The 22,993-nt window shown below is 43.1% G+C and overlaps 1 protein-coding gene across 6 annotated transcripts in view; it reads left to right on the top strand.

The window, feature by feature from the left end:
- Positions 1–372: 372 nt before the first annotated feature.
- LOC118362303 (doublecortin domain-containing protein 2) overlaps positions 373–22,993 on the top strand; it is a 104,963-nt gene continuing 82,342 nt past the window's right edge. For 2 of the 6 annotated variants that reach the window (XM_035742529.2, XM_035742528.2), the window contains exons 1-11: positions 373–947; positions 1,108–1,156; positions 1,483–1,559; positions 1,867–1,998; positions 2,307–2,459; positions 2,571–2,628; positions 7,028–7,187; positions 8,794–8,894; positions 9,045–9,161; positions 10,142–10,243; positions 17,315–17,393. In XM_035742529.2, coding sequence (XP_035598422.1) covers positions 658–947; positions 1,108–1,156; positions 1,483–1,559; positions 1,867–1,998; positions 2,307–2,459; positions 2,571–2,628; positions 7,028–7,187; positions 8,794–8,894; positions 9,045–9,161; positions 10,142–10,243; positions 17,315–17,393 — 1,318 coding nt within the window. In that variant the 5' untranslated portion in view covers positions 373–657. Of the gene's footprint in view, positions 948–1,107; positions 1,157–1,482; positions 1,560–1,866; positions 1,999–2,306; positions 2,460–2,570; positions 2,629–7,027; positions 7,188–8,793; positions 8,895–9,044; positions 9,162–10,141; positions 10,244–17,314; positions 17,394–20,490; positions 22,204–22,993 lie in introns of those variants that run through there. The other 4 variants (XM_035742531.2, XM_035742532.2, XM_052485888.1 and 1 more) reach the window with 3 other exon arrangements.

Here is a 22,993-nt window from a genome sequence, read left to right on the forward strand (position 1 = left end):
AAAGTAATAGCAATGACCACATTATGAACTGAACACACATGAGTGTTTCAAGTGCCTACAGAAGTTGAGGGCCCAATGTGCCATCATGGCATGGTTTACATTATGGAGAAATTATCTGACACACGTTGTTTCTTCTCACCTTTAAATGTCATTGAGCATTTTCAACAATAACTTTAGAAATGAATTTAAGATGAACAAAATGAATAGATAGGATGAATACTGAAGCATAGGCTTGTTGTGCTTGATGGGGTCCCTTTTGCGGGATCCTACTTGATATACTGTATCATTGTATGTGGCCCATGGGTCACCAAGCATTTCTGGAGAACGCGCGCTTTCCCCCCACAGGTTTCCTTGGAAACACATCCAACAACATAAATTAGATTGGTGGTAGCCACAAGGCTAGACAGCTTTGAAAACAGAAACAACACGGTTAACGAGGAACAACAGCACGTTTGTTGACCAGAAACATCTGTAACGAAGGATAGGCTTCTTGATAGGATGCGCACCCAAGTGCGTCTGTCTCATCTTCAGATATCTATTTCTTTGCGAGAAAAATCTAATTATCTTGCTAACGTTAGCTGGCTAACTACTAGCTAACTCTTGCCATTTTGACCTCGGTTCTGGAACGTTGTCTGCCACGGTTGTGATCACATTAACATGTCTGGGACTTCAGGTAGAGCGGTGCTCCCTCAACCTCCAACAAAAACTATTGTTGTCTACAGGAATGGGGATGCTTTTTTCCCTGGACGAAAGTTTGTTATAAATCAACGACAGATGTCAACGTTTGACAGCTTTTTGAGCTCTGTCACGCGTGGGGTTGAGGCTCCTTTTGGAGCGGTCCGAAATGTTTACACTCCAAGGGAAGGGCACAAAATCCATGACCTCGTCAACTTGCAGCACGGGGAGAGATATGTTGCAGCCGGAGGAGAGCGTTTCAAAAAGCTTGAGTAGGTACACTGTAATTAGCCGGGAATTATAAGACTGATGTTATTGTTAGACAGCCTTGTTGTTGTTGCTGGTGCAGCCAGCCATAAATAATCATGTTTAATGACTAGCTAAACCAAAATGCATGTAATTTGTAATGTAATCTACTGTTTTTCATTCTAGTTATTACCATATAACAACGAAGAAACCACAGAAAAAGAAGAATGAACAGGTAAGGCCACTAACTATACCCTCATCTTTTTGCTTTTTAAAATGTTTTATCACAAATCTTTTTGAAAATCATCCATGTGTGTATGATTGTTGCAAATTACTAATTAGCCTAATTGCATTCGACTTTAACTGAATAATGGAACTGATATTTGATACCATACTGGCCACACCATTTCTGTGTCAGTAAAGGAATGCATGAGCACCTCTGAAAGATAGGCCTAGGCTATCAGTGTTACACTCACACAATCATTTTACAGGATTGCAAGATTCTCGGTAATAACCATGTAATACAATAACCATTTTTATTTTTGTTGTTTGAAATTACAGATCCGACCTGTAGTTCACAGTAGAATAGTTGTTTCTGCTCGCTGGAGGAAAATAATAAACGAGTCATGCACTATCAAGTGAGTTTGGGTTTTCAAGTGTCCTACAATCATATTGTGCTGTTTGCAATGGGATGTAGGGAATACAAAATAGACATGAACTCTTTTCACTTGTCATTCTATAAATGCCAAAACTAAGTAGGCCGAAATGTTTCTTGTCACATAATACTTAAGGAGATGTTATTTATTCTACTTTGTTAGATTCAATTGATTTATGTAGGCTAGTCCTACAACATTTCTGATGTTGAAAATGTCAATGATCATAACCATGTTAAAATCGCAAGCCCATAAAATGGTACTGAGTTTCATGTGCTTTTGTATTTTGTAGTGTTTTTACCAATGGAGATGTGTTGGTTCCTCCAGCTCGGATACTGATACCAAAGTATACTCTCACAAACTGGGAAAGTGTCTTGGCCATGGTGACCGAGAGGGTACATCTGCGCACTGGTGCTGTGTACAGGTAGGAAATAACTAATAATAGCTCTTTATGTTATAGATCATAATGTTTTTAAATTAAATGAAAAGTCATCCAACTTGTAACATTGACCTCATTTATGATTGACATAATCACATAATTAGTGTTGCTTTTCGTACCATTTAAATATTGAAAGGGCACACACCTAATATGTTGTGAAATCTGTTATGAATGTATTGTAATGTTTTTTAAATGTATAACTGCCTTAATTTTGCTGGACCCCAGAAAGAGTAGATGCTGTTTTGCGATCCATAACAAATACATGTTAATGATAATTTTTCTATGATAACTAGACTGTGCACATTAGATGGGACTACTTTACTTGGGCCAGAGGAGCTAGAGAACAACCAGTACTATGTTGCTGTGGGAGCTGAGAAGTTCCGCTTCTCGCCATACTTCCAGTGGGTCCCCAGCAGAGGAATCATCCGGGACAACAGTCATCATGCGTAAGAAAAACGATGTATTCCTCTCCAGAAAAAGAAAGAATTCAAGTTTATGTTCTGTTGGTTTCATTCAGATTATGGTGTTCTTCTTACTAATTAGTAGATTTTCCTTAGAGTCAACAATGACAGTCTCCCAGTCCCTGTTCCCACAAGGAAAGGCAAACATGCAAAAGTAAGTAGGCCTACCGTGCAGCAAAGGTATACTAGTATATACCACATACAGTAGATGCTTGTATTAACCTCCCCCCATGAAATCATTCGTTTCAGTCCAGGAGAAGCGAGAAAGAAAGACCTCCAGTAAAGAGTTCCATTTGAAAAATTTCATGTTTTATCACCCTGAAGTAGGAAACAGCTGTGATCACAGTTTATCCTGCAATAATTTTATTTCAAGGACATACTGTACAGTGTGACTGGAAATTGTCTTCACGCTTAGAACAGTGAACAATGTAAACATTTTCTGTTTGCGTACAGCATTTCAATTAAGATTTCCAGCGTGTGTTGTTCATGAGCCTTGCCGTGTGGGGGAGGCATTGAGTTACCATTGCCTTCCACTTTGCTAGGTAACAGAACGAGCCTGGCCGTTTGATCAAGTAACAGCGAGTCTCATAGACCGAACATATTAACCAATGGACCATGCTGACAAAAAATAAAAAAAAATGGAATTCCTCCAGAACCAGGACAATTTGTATGCTGATTAGTAGACGTTGAAACGCATTGCAGTGATATGAGAAATGCACAGGGCCCAAGATAAGCGCCACATGCATACAAACAAGTGAAGAAGAGGAGAACATGCACACTCAGCAGATCAAGATCAGGCTATACGGGGAGATATCTGACAACTGATTTTTCTAACTACGAAAGGTGACAGTAGCAGCATGGCATGTGTACATTTTTTCTGATATAGAAAAAGCTCAATTTCTTTTAAAGATACACTATGCAGAAATCGCTCTGCCATTTCCCGGTTGCATTTTTTAAAATAGTTTGCCTAATTTCCGTTTATATGACAAAACAAGCAAGTATAGTGTAGAGAATCATTGTACCATCTGAACCGCTGTGAAATATATTTTCTATAACCAAAAATATTGTATTTTCAGCTGTTTGAAGCTGGTGTACAAAACCGACAGTAAAAGACTCAAAAACTAAACTTAAAAATGGAATGCATAGAAATAGCTCACATAGAACAGCTGTACCGCTTCTTGAACTTGCTTTCAATGAGAATGACAGATCTAGAAGTCACATTTCTATGAATTTTGTCAGGTCTCCCAAAAAGTCAGGTCAGGTATCCCATATTGCAGCTTTAACACTTGATGTGCTGTCTTGTTTTCAAACTATAATAATGCTTTATCAACGGGATTGAAATGGCAAGAAAAAAAAGGTCAGTAACAGGAGAAATGTGAATTGAGTTACCAGAGCTCCTTTTGCTTTTGAAAACAACATAAGTGGTCCTGCATAATTGTGTCAATTCATGTATTTTTTTCCCCAATTGGTAGTTACAGTCTTGTCCCATCGCTGCAATTTCCGTACGGACTAGGAAGAGGCGAAGGTCAAGATCCATGTGTCCTCCGGAACCAAGCCGCACTTCTTCTTGACACACTGCTCACTTAACCTGGAAGCCAGCCGCACCAATGTGTCGGAGATGACACCGTACACCTGGCGACCGAGGCAGCGTGCATATGCCCGGTCCACCACAGGAGTTGCTAGAGCGCGATGGGACAAGAATATCCCAGCCGGCCAAACCCTCCCATAATTGTGCGCTGCTTCATGGGTCTCCCAGTCGCGACCGGCTGCGACACAGCCTGGAATCGAACCCGGATCTGTAGTGACACCTCAAGCACCCTGATGCAGTGCTTTAGACTGCTGCACCACTCGGGAGGCCTTGTGTCAGTTTTTCAATGCAGGATGGAATCCACAAAGAGCAGTTTGCACTGTTCATTCCACCAACCAGTGTAATTCTGTTGTTATTATCTGCCATATTTTATTGACCTACACAGAGGGAGAATGTCCTTTTATTATACACCAGAAGGGGGAAGCAGAGACAGTGTTATGTCCTCTCTATCCCTCAGCCAGGGTTATCACCAGTTACCATAGCCACAAAGTCAAAATTGTCTATTGTAAAATTTCATGAATACTTTTTGGTCTTAATTTAAGGTTCGGCATAAGGTTGTCAGTGTGGTTACGGTTAATTTTAAGAAGTTACATTTTAGAAATAGTCAGGGTTTAGCCATAATTATGACTTTGTGTTTGTGGTAACTAGTGACGACCATCCTCCAGCTCATCCATTATTACTCATTGACTGGAAACGCTACCATACTTTTATGCTCCCTCATCACCTTACCCCTCATGAATTCGTAAATATGATTTGACCAGTTAATGAGGACGTTTCAGAAACAAGATTAATGGCAGAGAAATTGCCACTGTAGTTAGATCTGTCAGCGGTTTAGCTTACTGATACACATACGTTTATAGGTTTTGTGTTCCTCATTCATTTTGGTTTGACCTCACAAAGCGACAAGCGACCTGATTTGAAATGCCTGTAAAATCTCTGTAACATCCTGTTGTAGGCTGGTGTAAAATGTAACCTTTCTCAAGGCTCTGCAACCTTGCTTTGTGAGCATGGAGCATGATGTCTGTCTGCGCCAGCAGAGCGTCTCGGTCATTTAGTACTGTACAGGGGCAGAGTAGTTACTGAAGTCTGCACTGAAGACTCTGCTTGCATCATGTGGCATTGGCAGTACAGTGTGTCCCCGTTGGCAGCCTAGATGCTGAGCTAGTTGTCTATGTGTGATGATGACCAGAAAACAGGATTGGTTGGGGAAATGTATTTCCTGCATTGAGGTCCATTAAGCACAGTAACATAAGTGACGTCACACCGGCGCCAGTAGACGCAGTCACCTGGCCATATGAGAAGAACTCAGCAGACTACTCAGGGAGAGAGGAGCTAGAGTGCTCCCCTGACATCATCAGGTGACATCATCACCCCTTTCCAACTGTATCGTTCCCATCCCATGTGACCTGATTCAGAGGAAGTGGTGATGCCCAGTGGGAAACGTTACACCCTAGTTGCCTGCTGTTAATTTGTCTTCCCACTGAGGACCAGCCACTGGGAGTGGCTCTGGCTCTGATCCTATACGGTGGTTGGAGGTTGGCTGCTGCTGGCTCTCTCTCATGCCGGCCCCCGCTATCATATCGTACTGTCCTCCCGTTGACTCCTACACTCTGCTTTTTGAGAGGGCCAGAGATTACACGCCAGCCGCCCTCTTGGGTCCTACTCAACATTGATTCCACACGACTCAGGTCTCGGCGGGGCCAGATAGACACTGTCGCCCCACAGGACATAGAAGATGTGTAATGCCAGCGGAAAAAGAAGCAGCAGCAATGACTTCAGCAGCTTTTTACATTGCTGAATTTTGCAGTTGTACTGTACTGTACTCCCAGAGCTCTTAACTGCACTGGAGTGCCCCTCCTCTCTCTCCTTGAGAAGGGCTCTTTTTCTGCTGATTTAAAGAATTAGCATTTTTCTCCACAAGGCTTTAAAGATAAGTGTTTACCTTTTTTTATATTTCAGATGGGTTGTAAGATTTGGTTGTGGTCTTTTCAATACAAGCTACAGTACATCACTCTTTGAACTTTCCTGCAGCAGTCTTCTCATGTTGTTTTATTTTTGTCTCTAGCCCACCAACAGCTATATAAATTCAAAACAACATCAACACAAACTTGGCCTCTGCATTAAAGAAAGCAAACAAGTAGAAAAAACACAGCCGCGCTATTCCCCAAACCACATGTTAACGGGATGGCAAACACCATTGCCCAGAGTGTGTTGTTGTGTGGAAGCTTGAGCTCAGTTCTCTGGCCCTCCAACCAGCCTTGGGATCAGGCTGAACAAAAATAAATCTGAAAAAATGATGTCTGCTCTTCCTTTTCCTTTCAGAGGGAGACAGAGCTCACCTTGCTACCTACAAAGAGTCTGAGCAGCCTAATGTCTCAAGCATCATTCTGAACTCAGCTTCCCACTCACCCCCCTTTCTCTCCTCTGTCTCTCTCCCTCCCCCCTGTACTTCCCTCCCTCTCCTCTCCCACCCAGCTCCCCAGCCCTTTTTTTTAATCAATAACCGTCTGCCGTCTTCTCTAAGAATAAGTTATTCCCTGCAACTCCCTTTCCCTTTAAGCTTGTTGGGATTTTCATTGTTTGATCTGGCTTGATAAATAAGATGAATGCCGTTAGAAATTCATGGCTGCCCTGTTTCATCAATAAATTATTAGTTTGCTGTGCTCCCCAGTGATTGATAGGTTCTGCATGGGATGTATTGGAACCAAATGAATTCAATACAGTGGGAGTCACTGGGGAGCCACAAAGCATATCAGCTCATGAAACATTGAGGTCAATGGAAAATGTAAAAAACAAAGAGGGGAAGAAAGGGAAGGGGGTACAAGTTTTGTACTAAAGCACATTAGATGTGTAACACAACATGTTTTAGCCTTTGAAAATAACAAGAAATAGATACATCTCAGTGAGAAAAAAAACTTCTGTGGACTTCGGTTCAGATTCGATCCATGGTCTTTGCTTTTTGTAGTTTGCTCACACAGGCTCTGGAGATGACCTTGAGCACACAGCCAGGGGCCATCCCAAGAACGCCACAGAGTCTTACTTCTACGCCAAGCCAGAGAAAGAGAGAGAGACAGCCAAACAACAGAGGCAGGTGTCCAGACTCCCACTTCTTTACACAACGGGCGGTAAGTAGAGCATTTCCTATAGAAATGTCTTCCAATGTTTCATGTGTGTATCACTGTTTCGCTACGCTCCCCCTCTCTGTTCCTCGCTCTCTGTGATATCAATTGAACCTGTTGTTTTTGTTGAAGGGAAGATTTTCTTAGCACTCGTTGTGTGCATGTGTGGATACAGAGAAAGCAGAGGCATGTGGAAGTGTGAAGAGCTTTCTTTGAATTCCCAACCTGCTCTCCAAAATCGACTTCGTACATCAGGGGAACAGAACAGGTTTCCAGCCTAAGGAAGAATGTAACTCTTTACGCTGTGAATATTAAACCGAACGAGACTTCAAACACCATCCAGTGCTCTAAATCATAGATTCATTCAATCAGGCCATTTAGTTGAAAATGGATCCAGAAAAGTCTTGTTAACTATGCTAGGAAAACAAAATGCTTCGTATTTTCTCTTGATGGGGGAATCAAAACAATCAGAAGTTATTCATCACAATAATATAGCGGAGAGATCATAAAGCTGACAAAATCCTCTGTTAGATTGATGGTATTTAGCATTGCGCCAATTACACAGTTTGATTGTGATACGTAAGCTATACGATACATAGTAATTGCACCAGTGGCCTTAGACGCTCAACTGTTCAATAGTTATTATGCCGGTGTCTCTTTACAGTGTCCGGACCAGAGATATACCATGACATCATACAATGAGTAATTGCCACCATTTTAGCATCATGCCATCATTTCACATCACACATTACAGCTGAACCAGCAGTATCCTATGTGATGGAGTTGAATTTCCTTTCCTCCAATCACGTTGGGACAGCGCATTAGCGCCTGACTGGCTGTCTACATCCCCTGCAGACCTGGTTATGAGAGAGCTCCTCTCACAAGTCTCTGGCCACTTTTTGGACACTTGATCATCCCCTGGGGGCAAGAACCCTCCTCCTCATTAACTCATTACTAACGGTTGAATAAAATCCATAGGCTTCCTCTTAACTACATCAATCTGGCCTCACACACAAAAGCATGCATGCATGCAAACACACACACACACACACACACACATCACTCTTACCGCACAGGGACAATCAGGGCCTATCAGGCAGTGGCTCGGAGCACTGTTGGCAAGCATTCGCTGTCAATCGCAAGAGAGGAGGCAAAGCTTTCGGCAGCAGATTTTCATTACTGGCTTTTTTTCTGAACTTGATATGGAAGGATTGATCCCCGCTGCACTCTGTGAAATCCAACACCGCCACACCGTGCAACATGCTTCAATTTGGTGACGTCCTACTGTAGTTGGTGGCAACACACAGTTACTGAACAAAGTTCAAATGACTCTTGGTCCATATGTTATTTTATACACAGACATAATTATATTTATTTACTACCAAAGGACAGTGTGGTGCGCATTACTCAAATGCATCAAGAGTCACTGTCAGAAACTGCTGTAGGAACATATCCTCACGCAGGGAGGACAAACTTGTAGCAGAGAAGTCTTGGCTTACACTTGGCTTGCACTCTAAATTAATACATTTTTTTACATGATCACTTCTGATGTGAAGGACAAATGGGAAAGAGAAGGAAAAAGAGGGTAATTGTGATCAATCACTTTTCTTAGAAGGCAGTGTGTTCCGTGCGAAAGACAAAAGAAGTGAAACTGTGGGAGCAGCTGAGGTCCAGGAAGATGGCAGAGTGATGGTGGACCTGCCAATTGACCAGGTAAAAACCAACCTTCATGATCTGCAGTACCTGTAGCATATGGGTATGGCTAGTTGTAACTGACCATCAACAGACGACAAGACCAGTAATACAGATGTATGTTGAGCGGTAATTAGTTAGGAGATGGTTCCCCTTCCTTTCCCTGCCCAGGTTGAGGCCAAGGTAGTCCCGGAGGAAGAGCAGTATGTCCGGAGGAATTCTAGGCCGGCCGGTGAGACCCAGAGTCCCTACAAAGCCTTCCTCCAAGGCTCTGATGCATCCAGGAAGGTCAGTGGACTGGACTGCCACGTGGACAGTGTATGGCATTTTGGAACGAAGGGAATAAATTAATTCATGAATTAATGCATGGCATGGAATTGAAGAGGCAACTCCGGGATGCTGGCCTTCTAGGCAGAGTTTCAAAGAAAAAGCCATATCTCAGACTGGCCAATAAAAAGAAAAGATTCAATTGGGTAAAAGAACAAAGACACTGGACGAAGGAACTCTGCCTAGAAGGCCAGCATCCCGGAGTCGCCTCTTCACTGTTGACGTTGAGACGGGTGTTTTGCAGTTACTATTTAAGCTGCCAGTTCAGGACTTTTGAGCCGTCTGTTTCTCAAACTAGACACTAATGTACTTGTCCTCTTGCTCAGTTGTGCACCGGGGCCTCCCACTCCTCTTTCTATTGGTTAGAGACAGTTTGCGCTGTTCTGTGCAGGTAGTAGTACACAGCATTGTACGAGATCTTCATTTCTTAAGAAAAAATAGGCTGACGAGTTTCAGAAGAAAGAGTCTCTGTTTCTGGCCATTTTGAGCTTGTAATCGAACCCACAAATGCTGATGTACCAGATACTCAGCTAGTCTAAAGAAGGCCAGTTTTATTGCTTCTTTGATCAGAACAACAGTTTTCAGCTGTGCTAACATAATTGCAAAAAGGGCTTTCTAATGATCAATTTACCTTTTAAAATGATAAACTTGGATTAGCTAGCACAATGTGCCTTTGGAACACAGGAGTGAGTGATGTTTGCTGATATTGGGCCTTTGTACGCCTATGTAGATATTCCATAAAAAAATCTGCCGTTTCCAGCTACAATAGTCATTTACAACATTAGCACTATATTTCTGATCAATTTGATGTTGTTTTAATGGACCAAAAATGTGCTTTTCTCTCAGAAACAAGGACATTTCTAAGTGACCCCAATCTTTTGAATGGTAGTGTTGATAGGGGTTTAACAAGAGTTTTCTGCGTGTGTGTGTGTGTGTTCCAGGCCTCGGCCCCCTCGTCTGGTCGCGGGGAGTCAGGTAGAGGCACTGGTCTGACCAGCTCCAGAGACGGAGGACTAAAGTCACCGCTGGAACCTGAGCCACAGGTACACACACAACACACACTGAGCTTATCTCCTGCTAGCAGAATGAGCAGAGTGATGCCTACTAGACTGGGGAAATGCATCGTTGGCCCATCTTATTATATAACTTGTGTTAGATCCTTGTCCCTCGCATATTCTAGTTATTATGTAGGTCATAAACAAAAGTTAGAGCGCTGTGTATACAGATGTTTCTGCATGGATGTGTGGTTTAGTGTCGCATGGTATACCGGTAGCACGGTAATATCACGGTACCAAAACATTATGATACCAACATTTTTAAATACCGTAGTACCGTTTCATTTGATATACAACCAACCTTTTCAGCCCTACCGATTTAAGAACCTGCTGGGGCCTGTTAGAAAATGTTTATGAAGTCAGTTTTGTTTATAGATTCAGTTTAATTGAAGCAACAGCCACTAACTAGTCTGTTGTATGAGCAGGTCTAATAATATCCACTTCACTTTCATGCGCACATCACGTGGCAACTGTAATCAACCAGCCCTCACTCACCTGCTTCCCTCAGCATCCCCTATGAGCACTCACTCACCTGCTTCCCTCAACATCCCCAACCAGCCCTCACTCACCTGCTTCCCTCAGAATCGCCTACCAGCCCTCACTCACCTGCTTCTCTCAGCATTCCCTACCAGCCCTTACTCACCTGCTTCCCTCAGCAACCACTACCAGCCCTCACTCACCTGCTTCCCTCAGCATCCACTACCAGCCCTCACTCACCTGCTTCTCTCAGTATCCCCTACCAGCCCTCACTCACCTGCTTCTCTCAGCATCCCTTACCAGCCCTTACTCACCTGCTTCTCTCAGCATTCACTACCAGCCCTCACTCACCTGCTTCTCTCAGCATCCCCTACCAGCCCTCACTCACCTGCTTCCCTCAGCATCCAATACCAGCCCTCACTCACCTGCTTCTCTCAGCATCCCCTACCAGCCCTCACTCACCTGCTTCTCTCAGCATCCCCTACCAGCCCTCACTCACCTGCTTCCCTCAGCATCCCTTACCAGCCCTTACTCACCTGCTTCTCTCAGCATTCACTACCAGCCCTCACTCACCTGCTTCTCTCAGCATCCCTTACCAGCCCTCACTCACCTGCTTCCCTCAGCAATCCCCACTCACCTGCTTCTCTCAGCATCTCTTACCAGCCCTCACTCACCTACTTCTCTCAGCATCCCCTACCAGCCCTCACTCACCTGCTTCTCTCAGTATCCCCTACCAGCCCTCACTCACCTGCTTCCCTCAGCATCCACTACCAGCCCTCACTCACCTGCTTCTCTCAGTATCCCCTACCAGCCCTCACTCACCTGCTTCCCTCAGCATCCACTACCAGCCCTCACTCACCTGCTTCTCTCAGCATCCCCTACCCGCCCTCACTCACCTGCTTCCCTAAGCATCCCTTACCAGCCCTCACTCACCTGCTTCCCTCAGCATCCCTTACCAGCCCTTACTCACCTGCTTCTCTCAGCATTCACTACCAGCCCTCACTCACCTGCTTCCCTCAGCATTCCCCACTCACCTGCTTCTCTCAGCATCTCTTACCAGCCCTCACTCACCTACTTCTCTCAGCATCCCCTACCAGCCCTCACTCACCTGCTTCTCTCAGTATCCCCTACCAGCCCTCACTCACCTGCTTCCCTCAGCATCCACTACCAGCCCTCACTCACCTGCTTCTCTCAGTATCCCCTACCAGCCCTCACTCACCTGCTTCCCTCAGCATCCACTACCAGCCCTCACTCACCTGCTTCTCTCAGCATCCCTTACCAGCCCTCACTCACCTACTTCTCTCAGCATCCTCTACCAGCCCTCACTCACCTGCTTCTCTCAGCATCCCCTACCAGCCCTTACTCACCTGCTTCCCTCAGCATCCACTACCAGCCCTCACTCACCTGCTTCTCTCAGCATCCCTTACCAGCCCTCACTCACCTGCTTCCCTCAGCATCCCCCACTCACCTGCTTCTCTCAGCATCCCTTACCAGCCCTCACTCACCTGCTTCTCTCAGCATTCACTACCAGCCCTCACTCACCTGCTTCTCTCAGCATCCCCTACCGGCCCTTACTCACCTGCTTCCCTCAGGATCCAATACCGGCCCTCACTCACCTGCTTCTCTCAGCATCCCCTCAGAGAGGTTAAAACATGACCCATATTACCTGAGAAGCCTTCTTTTATTTTTTATCGGGAGTCGCACGCATTTTATATAATTTCACAAACCATGTCGCAGGCTGTTTAAAACTAATCCTGGGTCGCTAATTATTGGTTGATAACAAACACCATTGTTCAGTCATGATACCTAGCTAGCTAACAACCTGGTAACTTGACAGTAGTCTTAGGCACATTTGATTTACACAGGAAGAAAGGAAAAGGGTTTGCTACTCATGAGATGTGCTTCAAAAGGTAGGATTCATATAGGCCTAATGTAAGCCTAAACTATATCAAAATATATTTATTTCTGCTGCTCCTTCAAATGCCCAACATTTTAAAAGTAGGGAGCAGTGTGTGTGTTTGTGGGAGAGAGAGATTGGTGTGTTTTCATGAGAGTGAGGGAGACAGTGTGTCAATGTTAACTGAAGAGTAAAGGTTTCATGCAGTGTTTTCCCCTCACTGACAATGATATGCAGATCATTATGCATGTATATTCATCCTTCCAATCCTCCAGCCAAATCTTCCTTAGGGAGTTATTTAGTCGTTCAGTTTTATTGTTATTCTTTTGTTTTTTTATCCTCTGATGTGTACTAAATTTGTTTTGTACTAAATATTTCCGTTTTTATTTTCATTGTTTTTATTAGTTTTTTCCCTATGAAGTACATTGTGTTGCATTCCATGTCTGAAATGTGCTGTATAAATAAAGTTTGATGTGATTTGAAATCACAGGTAGGCCTTTTCAAATATGAGAAAATCAGCCGTTATATGCAGTATTCCGTTATACACTGAATAGTGTGAAGTTGAATTCAATGTGTTGTATACAGTGGGGTAAAAAAGTATTTAGTTCTCCCACTTAAAAAGATGAGGGAGGCCTGTAATTTTCATCATAGGTACACTTCAACTATGAACTTGTTATCAGTATAAAAGACACCTGTCCACAACCTCCAACAGTCACACTCCAAACTCCACTATGGCCAAGACCAAAGAGCTGTCAAAGGACACCATAAACAAAATTGTAGACCTGCACCAGGCTGGGAAGACTGAACCTGCAATAGGTAAGCGGCTCGATTTGAAGAAATCAACTGTGGGAGCAATTATTAAGAAATGGAAGACGTACAAGACCACTGATAATCTCCCTCGATCTGGGGCTCCACACAAGATCTCACCCCGTGAGGTCAAAATGATCACAAGAACAGTGAGCAAAAATCCCAGAACCACACGGGTGGACCTAGTGAATGACCTACAGAGAGCTGGGAAAAAGTAACAAAGCCTACCATCAGTAACACACTACGCCACCAGGGACTCAAATCCTGCAGTGCCAGACGTGTCCCCCTGCTTAAGCCAGTACATGTCCAGGCCCGTCTGAAGTTTGCCAGAGAGCATTTGGATGATCCAGAAGAAGATTGGGAGAATGTCATATGGTCAGATGAAACCAAAATATAACTTTTTGGTAAAAACTCAACTCGTCGTGTTTGGAGGACAAAGAATGCTGAGTTGCATCCAAAGAACACCATACCTACTGTGAAGCATGGGGGTGGAAACATCATGCTTTGGGGCTGTTTTTCTGCAAAGGGACCAGGACGACTGATCCGTGTAAAGGAAAGAATGAATGGGGCCATGTATCGTGAGATTTTGAGTGAAAACCATCAGCAAGGGCATTGAAGATGAAACGTGGCTGGGTCTTTCAGCATGACAATGATCCTAAACACACCGCCCGGGCACCGAAGGAGTGGCTTCGTAAGAAGCATTTCAAGGTCCTGGAGTGGCCTAGCCAGTCTCCAGATCTCAACCCCATAGAAAATCTTTGGAGGGAGTTGAAAGAACGTGTTGCCCAGCAACAGCCCCTAAACATCACTGCTCTAGAGGAGATCTGCATGGAGGAATGGGCCAAAATACCAGCAACAGTGTGTGAAAACCTTGTGAAGACTTACAGAAAACGCTTGACCTACATTGCCAACAAAGGGTATATAACAAAGTATTGAGAAACTTTTGTTATTGACCAAATACTTATTTTCCACCATAATTTGCAAATAAATCCATTAAAATCCTACAATGTGATTTTCTGGATTTTTTTCTTATTTTGTCTGTCATAGTTGAAGTGTACCTATGATGAAAATGTACAGGCCTCTCATCTTTTTAAGTGGGAGAATTTGCACAATTGGTGGCTGACTAAATACTTTTTTGCCCCACTATAAGTGTGAATTTGAGTGACAGGCTTTTGAAGAGTGTTTAGAAAACGTGAGCAAGCGTCCGGGGAACAGGGCGAACAGGATGCTAGGCCACAGAAACAATTTGACCACGTTATTGCGATACTACTCGGTATCGTGACACTTGGCCTGGTATTGTATTGTTTCTCGAAATTGTACACATTTTAATACACGTGTTCTGGTCTTATAAACTTTAAAGGAATTAAAATGGGGAGCCTCATAACAGTGATGAACGTACACAATACTTGGGTGATATTACTATTCCATGTAATTGCATTCAGCTTTGGAAATGAGAAGATATTGAGTCTTATTTAGGCAATCAATAACAGTGAACATTTTGTTTAATGAAAACGATCATTTCAGCCTATTGTAATCACACTTTAGTGAGATGTTTTGGTGTGATGATGATTCTTGCAGTGGTATGCACATTTGTAATAAAGATATTCTTATCAAAATCATTATTGACTTCGGGGGAGTTATTACCCTGTTAAGGACCCTGTTAAAGATCACTAGCTTTATTCATTACTTATCGCATTTACTCATGAATGAATATTGCTGAATCAGAATGGCTATAGATTTTTGGAATGACCATTAGATAATGGGGAATAATGATATCTGGACTCAGCTAATTTGTGGCGTTATCTCACCACCACTGCACCAAACAACGTTTGACTTGACTTGCTGCAGCTGACAAGAAATCAGTCTAATTGTAATTGGGGTATTTACACTTCTGTCCAAAATTCAATAGATACATCTACAGTGAGTGGTTTGAAATAGGGTTGGATGAAATTCACTATAGCAGTAAAAAATATACTTTATTTTATTAGTGTTAGCACAGGGAATTGCTGCTTTAAAAGCAAGGTTTGACTTCATGAAGTTTATTGTCGTAATTAGAGAAAACCCGAAGCATATTAATGTCACCCCTGGTGAATATATTTAATGTGTTTTGTAGCTACATTTTATGGGCTGAGATTTTTATTGGAGATTATATTATCAATATTATTTATGGAAGCTTCGATAGCAGTCAAACTCAGAGCTGATATTCTGGCCAAACAACATATTAATATTACTTACTTCTCTCCCTTTCTCTCTCCCAGTCTCCTTATGAAGATAAGCAGAGTGTTTCAGTCTGTCCTGCTTCTTCATCATCTAGTGTGAATGATAATAAAACACTATGGCTATGACTCATAGTTGAGCTGAGTTTGAAATAGATTACATCCCAGTCTGGCCACGCTTGTGAAATACCTCTCATGCCATATATATTGATGACCAAATTCAATTACATGATTGCATTCTCAGCCAAAACCTCTTCCCCCTCAGTTTAAATGATTCATTGCATTGGATTTAAATAGTGAATAGTTACAGTGGCAAGGTAGAGGTAATATTTGAAGGACCTCCGCTAGACAACATAAAGTGTTATTAGAATCAGCATGTTTGTCTGTCTGCCAAATGGTGACACACAATGTCTCTTGGGCATGACAACAGACTTCTGCAATAGACTGATGCGAAGGCCAGAACAGGGCAACCATCTTCTTTTTAATTTTTTTGTATTTAACTAGGCAAATTAGTTAAGAACAAATTCTTATTTACAATGACGGCCTAACTACTAAAGTAGTTTGTTCATGTTTGAGAGCTTGAGCCAATCACAGACTGAGCCGACTGACTGATCTACAAATAATAACGAGCAGTTATTTCGAATCCAAGGTGATTTGTAGATCAGTCATTGTGCAGATGCCGACTGCAATGAAGTCGATCTCAAACATGATCATTGCGTTAAATTGACATGAGTTGTTTCCTGATGGGTCTTTTGGAACACCTTCAGTTGAACATACTGTCAAATGTGTTCTCTTTATTTATATACAGTTTTCCTTTAACCTAGAAACGATGTAGAAATAGTTGTGGTCCGCTGAATGTTCATGCATGTTGAACAAAGGTAGAGTTGAATGAGCTTGTGTAATTGTCTGTTTTTAACAATCGTTTGTTTGATTTAACGATATTGGCTGATTAATCAGCCGGTCAGCTAAGCATTCTTTCTTAATTAATATTGTTAGAAATGCCAATAGGACTAGGCATGTTTTATCAGTCGTCTTCCTCTTAAGAATTTTGTGATAAGAAATCAAATAGTTATCGATCTTGCCATCGACCTCCACTATTCTTTACCAATGCAATTCCTTTTCATTTGTCTTGTCCTGTTTTCCTGCCTACTATTCCCCTAGCTTCTTAGGTTCGCTATTTGTAAAGCTTCTGCTCTCATGCAAGGTCAACTATAATCAACCCCAGACAATGTCACTGGCTTCTGCAGCAACCAGGGTATTCCTTTGGGGCTCTTAGGGCCCGCTGCATTCTACCATTCAATTACTGTTCATTAGACAGTGTACAGCCATTAATCAAACTGAGATGTTCTGCTATTCTTCAAAGGGCCATTGAACCAGGGAGGAAAAACACTGACTGTTTATCCTTGTTTCCTGTTCTGAGATACTGTAGGAGCACAAAGAAGACACTCTGGGATTCCCACTCGATATGTCTGTTTTAAACTTCTCCTCCACACTACAGTCTCGGAATGTTAGATGAATAAACAGAGAGTGCTAGAGATATACCGCAGTATTAGGAGTCAAATAGATCATTTGGAGTAGTAACTTGACAGATTTAGTGAATGCGGCCCGTATGCATTGAATCTGACTGGATATGAGGAACTGATTTATGTGCCTGTGTTCCAGGAGACTAAAGAGGAGGTGGAGGCAGTGTCGTCCTCAAATCTGTGCAGAATACGGTCACGGATGTCCAAGTTCTTCAAGGGTAGGTTAATCAAAGCATAGGAGCACCACAAGCTAATCGCCCCACGTTTCCTCCACAACACAATTGAACATAATGCGACCATAAGAAACCATGGAGAGACAACGAATACTCTCAGAGTTACCCGGTTTCCCCGTTGGCATGTCACCTAATCCTCAACTGCAGCTCTGCACATCTGGGAGAGCTACCATACTTTATGGTTACCTTGTGGTTGAGAGGTTGATTTTAGTATTAAAGTTGTACTCTACAGAAATCGCTCAGCAAATTCCTGTTTGCTAAAACTCTAATAGTTTGCCTAATTTCAGTTTATGTGCCAAAATAAGATAGTATTGTGCAGAGAATCATTTTATCATCTAAACCGCTGTGAAATATATTTTCCATAACCAAAAATGTTGTTGTTTCAGCTGTTTTGAAGCTGGTATACAAAAGTAAAAGACGCAAAAACAAAACTTAAGTACGGGAAGCATAGAAATAGCACACATAGAACATACACTACATGAGCAAAAGTATGTGGACATGTGCTGATCGAAACATCTTCCAGAATCATGGGCGTTAATATGGAGTTGGTCCCCCCTTTGCTGCTATAACAGCCTCCACTCTTCTGGGAAGGCTTTCCACTAGATGTTTGAATGTTGCTGCAGGGACTTGATTCCATTCAGCCACAAGAGTATTAGTGAGGTCGGGCACTGAAGTTGGGCGATTAGGCCTGGCTCACAGTCAGTATTCCAATTTATCCCAAAGGTGTTCGATGGGATTGATGTCAGTGCTCGTGCAGGCCAGTCAAGTTCTTCACACCGATCTCGACAAACCATTTCTGTATGGAACTCGCTTTGTGCACGGGGGCATTGTCATAGTGAAACAGGAAAGGGCCTTCTCCAAACTGTTGCCACAAAGTTGGAAGCACAGAATCTTTTATAATCTCATTGTATGGTGTAGCATTAAGATTTCCCTTCACTTGAACTCAGAGGCATATACCGAACCAAGAAAAAAACCCACTAGACCATTATTTATCCTCCACCAATATTTACAGTTGGCACTATGCATTGGGGCAGCTAGTGTTCCCCTGGCATCCGCCAAACCCAGATTCGTCCATCGGACTGCCAAATGGTGAAGCGTGATTCATCACACAAGAGGACGCATTTCCACTGCTCCAGAGTCCAATGGCGGCAAGCTTTACACCACGCTTGGCATTGCGCATGTTAATCTTAGACTTGTGTGCGGCTGCTCGGTCATGGAAACCTAACGGTATGGCAGAACGAGACCTAACGGTACCATGACAGAACGAGACCTAACGGTACCATGACAGAACGAGACCTAACGGTACCATGACAGAACGAGACCTAACGGTACCATGACAGAACGAGACCTAACGGTACCATGACAGAACGAGACCTAACGGTACCATGGCAGAACGAGACCTAACGGTACCACGGCAGAACGAGACCTAACGGTACCACGGCAGAACGAGACCTAACGGTACCACGGCAGAACGAGACCTAACGGTACCACGGCAGAACGAGACCTAACGGTACCACGGCAGAACGAGACCTAACGGTACCACGGCAGAACGAGACCTAACGGTACCACGGCAGAATGAGACCTAACGGTACCATAACAGAACGAGACCTAACGGTACCACGGCAGAACGAGACCTAACGGTACCATGATAGAACATGAAACTCTCCTATGTCGGAGGATGTGCCTCATTCCCAGTTCAAATAACTTTCTCTAATTGGCCACAAACCATAGGCTGTAGGAGCAAGACCGTTCAGTGGTCCAGATGTGTTCCAGCATTTTCCGTCCCGTGATAATTCCTTAAGTGGCTAAAGGGAGAGAGAAAGTCCGGGTCCTTCGATGTGGTTATTTTCTGTCCCTGATCTGAGGTAGTACAGGTTGTCACGGGTACCAAGACCTTCACTACATCCTGTGTTGCTAACAGCAGGCGCCCATCTCACTCACATGCAGCCGCGCTGTCAGCACACAAGGCAATTTACAGAAGCAATCTCATCCCCATTTATCTCAAATGTTTTCTTTATATTCACGTTTGTTTTATATTGACTGGACTGGAGGTCTGGCATGATGAGAGAGATGGGAATTTCAGCAAATTGATGGAAATTATGTCCTGTTAAGTTTGTCTCTATGTTTGGAATGGAGATATTCCCGTTAGGGGTCCTTGGAATCGTGACTTCTCATCATTGGCATTGTGAACTCTAGACTCGTCCTTATTATACGTATGCACATTGCTGTTTATTGTCCTTATTTCTCAATGGGATGGAATGGCTCAGCTATAGGCTACTGTATGCCCGATATTCACAACATCAACCGATCTGTTCAGTAGCTCTATGCCACAACCACTTCAGAGCTGAAGTGCAGTGAAGGGTCATTTTTTAAATACAGGAAATACATGGGATCTACTGTAACAGTAAGGGAAATCCAACACTGCTTTGTATCAAAAACTGTACGTCTGTCTGTGCAAATATTTGTCCTCAATGGGAATCTTTCAGTTGGTAGAAATGGGTTGTTCTTGAATTGCGGTAGCATTTGGGCATGCCATTTTGGGAAAAATATACATATTTTTCTCATTTTCTTTATTTAAATGTATTTGGGTACATCTTCCCACTCTACATCAACTAATATGGCATCTTAATGACTTTAAATAATGTTAACCATTATGATAACATTGTGCCACCAGTAGGTGTAACACGAATGATGGCAACACCTGAGAAATGTTTGGTTATTGAGGTTTTTCTTAAATTATGCTGAAATCATTAACCCTTTAAAAATTATTTATTAAATTTATATGATGAATAATTTTGCTCACAATGTAATTTCTGTTAATTTAAATGGACTAACACCAAGTTACACCAAATTGTCAATGGAATCCTCAAACGTATGACATACTAAAAGGGTGTAATTACCTAATAATTTCTTTAATATAGACTCCTTCCCCCTATTGTCACACCCTGGTCTGTTTCACCTGTCTTTGTGATTGTCTCCACCCTCCTCCAGGTGTCACCCATCTTCCCCATTATCCCCTGTGTATTTATACCTGTGTTGTCTGTTGCCAGTTTGTCAAGTCAACCTGCGTTTTTGTTCTCAGCTCCTGCTTTTCCCAGTCTCTCTTTTTCTCGCCCTCCTGGTTTTGACCCTTGCCTGTCCTGACTCTGAGCCCGCCTGCCTGACCACTCTGCCTGCCCCTGACCCCAGGCCTAACAGCCGACCTGTACCTTTGCCCCACCTCTGGATTATTGACCTCTACCTACCCTGACCCTGAGCCTGCCTGCCGTCTGGTACCATTGCCACACCTCTTGTTTACTGAACCCTGCCTGCCTTGACCTGTCCCTGTTGGATTATTAAACCATTGATTATTCGACGTGTCTACATCTGGGTCTTACCTTGATACTTGATACCTATAACAGTTTGCCACTGGAGGGAATGCTTAAGGTCCTTGTATATCTTTTGTAATGAGTCATTTTCAAGTCGGTAACACCAATGACAAAACCGAGGGACAGACATACTAGTAAATGAATAGAAAATATAGCCTTCTTTGTTAAGTGTTGGTCCCATGTTTAATGAGCTGAAATGAAAGATCCCTGAAATGTTCCATATGCACAAAAAAAAAATCGTATTTCTCTCAGATTTTATGCGCACATTTGTTTACCCAGTGCCCTTCTCCAACTTGCTACTACGGAGGAGAGAACAGTGGAGACAGGAGAGACCAACTTTCAAGGAATACGTCTTTGCCCTCATCCGTCTGATGCATTCCACCCCTATGGTCCATCCCATGGACACAATGCTTAATGACAGGGTGGCGGATTGTGTTCCCTGATATGCATACACCAACTGATTGACAGAGAGCGCCGGGCCCTCTCTATGCACTTATCTTCTAAACACACTGGAACATCCAGCTACTCCTCTGCACGTTATCAGAGAAGACCGTTGTCCCGGGAAACATCCTCGCATCTGCTGCACCAGTGCTGTCCCCTTAGTGTACCCCAAGTAACCGAGCAGTTTGTCACTTTATGCCTTGCTCTCCAAACCACCTAATGTGACAGTCAGTGCATTCGTAAAGTATTCAGACCCCTTGACTTATTCCACGTTACGTTACAGCCTTATTCTAAAATTGATCATTTAATTTCCCCCCTCATCAATCTACACTTAATACCCCATAATGACAAAGCAAAAACTTTAAAAAAGGGTTAAAAGGGTTTTGTAAAAATAACTGAAATATCACATTTACATAAGTATTCAGACCCTTTACTCAGTAATTTGTTGAAGCACCTTTGGCAGCGATTACAGCCTTGAGTCTTGTTGTGTATGACACTACAAGCTTGGCACAGGGGAGTTTCTCTCATTCTTCTCTGCAGATCCTCTCAAGCTTTGTCAGGTTGGATGGAGAGAGTCGTTGCACAGCTATTTTTACATCTCTAGGAGATATTTGATCGGGTTCAAGTCCCGGGCTCTGGCTGGGCCACTCAAGGACATTCAGAGTCTTGGCTGTGTGCTTAGGGTCGATGTCCTGTTGGAAAGTGAACCTTCGCCCCAGTCTGAGGTCTTGAGCACTCTAGAGCAGGTTTTCATCAAGGATCTCTCTGTACTTTGCTCCGTTCATCTTTCTTTGAAAAACATCCTCACAGCATGTTGCTGCCACCACCATGCTTCACCGTAGGAATGGTACCATGTTTCCTCCAGACGTGACGTTTGGCATTCAGGCCAAAGAGTTCAATCTTGGTTTCATTAGACCAGAGAATCTTGTTTCTCATGGTCTGAGAGTCTTTAGGTGCCTTTTGGCAAACTCCAAGCGGACTGTCATGTGCCTTTTACTGAGGAGTGGCTTCCGTTTGGCCACTCTACCATAAAGGCCTGATTGCTGGAGTGCTGCAGAGTTGGTTCTCCCATCTCCGCGAGGGACTTTTGTGCTCTGTCAGAGTGACCATCGGGTTCTTGGTCACCTCCTTGACCAAGGCCCTTCTCCCCCGATTGCTCAGTTTGGCCGGGCTGCCAGCTCTAGAAAGAGTCTTGGTGGTTCTAAACTTCTTCCATTTAAGAATGATGGAGGCCACTGTGTTTTTGGGGATCTTCAATGATACAGAAATGGTTTGGTACCCTTCACAAGATCTGTGCCTCAACGCAATCCTGTCTCGGTGGTTTTTGATTTGGCATGGTTTTTGCTCTGACATGCACTGTCAACTGTAGGACCTTATATAAACAGGTGTGTGCCAAATCATGTCCAAATAAATTGAATTGACCACAGTTAGACTCCAATGAAGTTGTAGAAACATCTCAAGGATGATCAATGGAAAGAGGATGCACCTGAGCTCAGAGCAAAGGGTCTGAATACTTATGTAAATAAGGTGTTACTGTTTTTATTTTTAATACATTACAATGTTTTCGCTTTCTCATTATTGGGTATTGTGTGTAGATTGATGACAAAAATGTATTTAATACATTTTATAGTAAGGCTTTTTAATGTAACAAAATATGGAAGTCAAGGGGTCTGAATACTTTCCAAATGCACTGTATGTGTTGTGTTAAGCACTGATTTGTATTTATTTAACTAGGCAAGTCATAGTATCCACGATTAGTGTCATCGATTGGACATT

This window comes from Oncorhynchus keta, chromosome 29 (assembly GCF_023373465.1).
Source record: "Oncorhynchus keta strain PuntledgeMale-10-30-2019 chromosome 29, Oket_V2, whole genome shotgun sequence".
Lineage (NCBI taxonomy): Eukaryota > Metazoa > Chordata > Actinopteri > Salmoniformes > Salmonidae > Oncorhynchus > Oncorhynchus keta.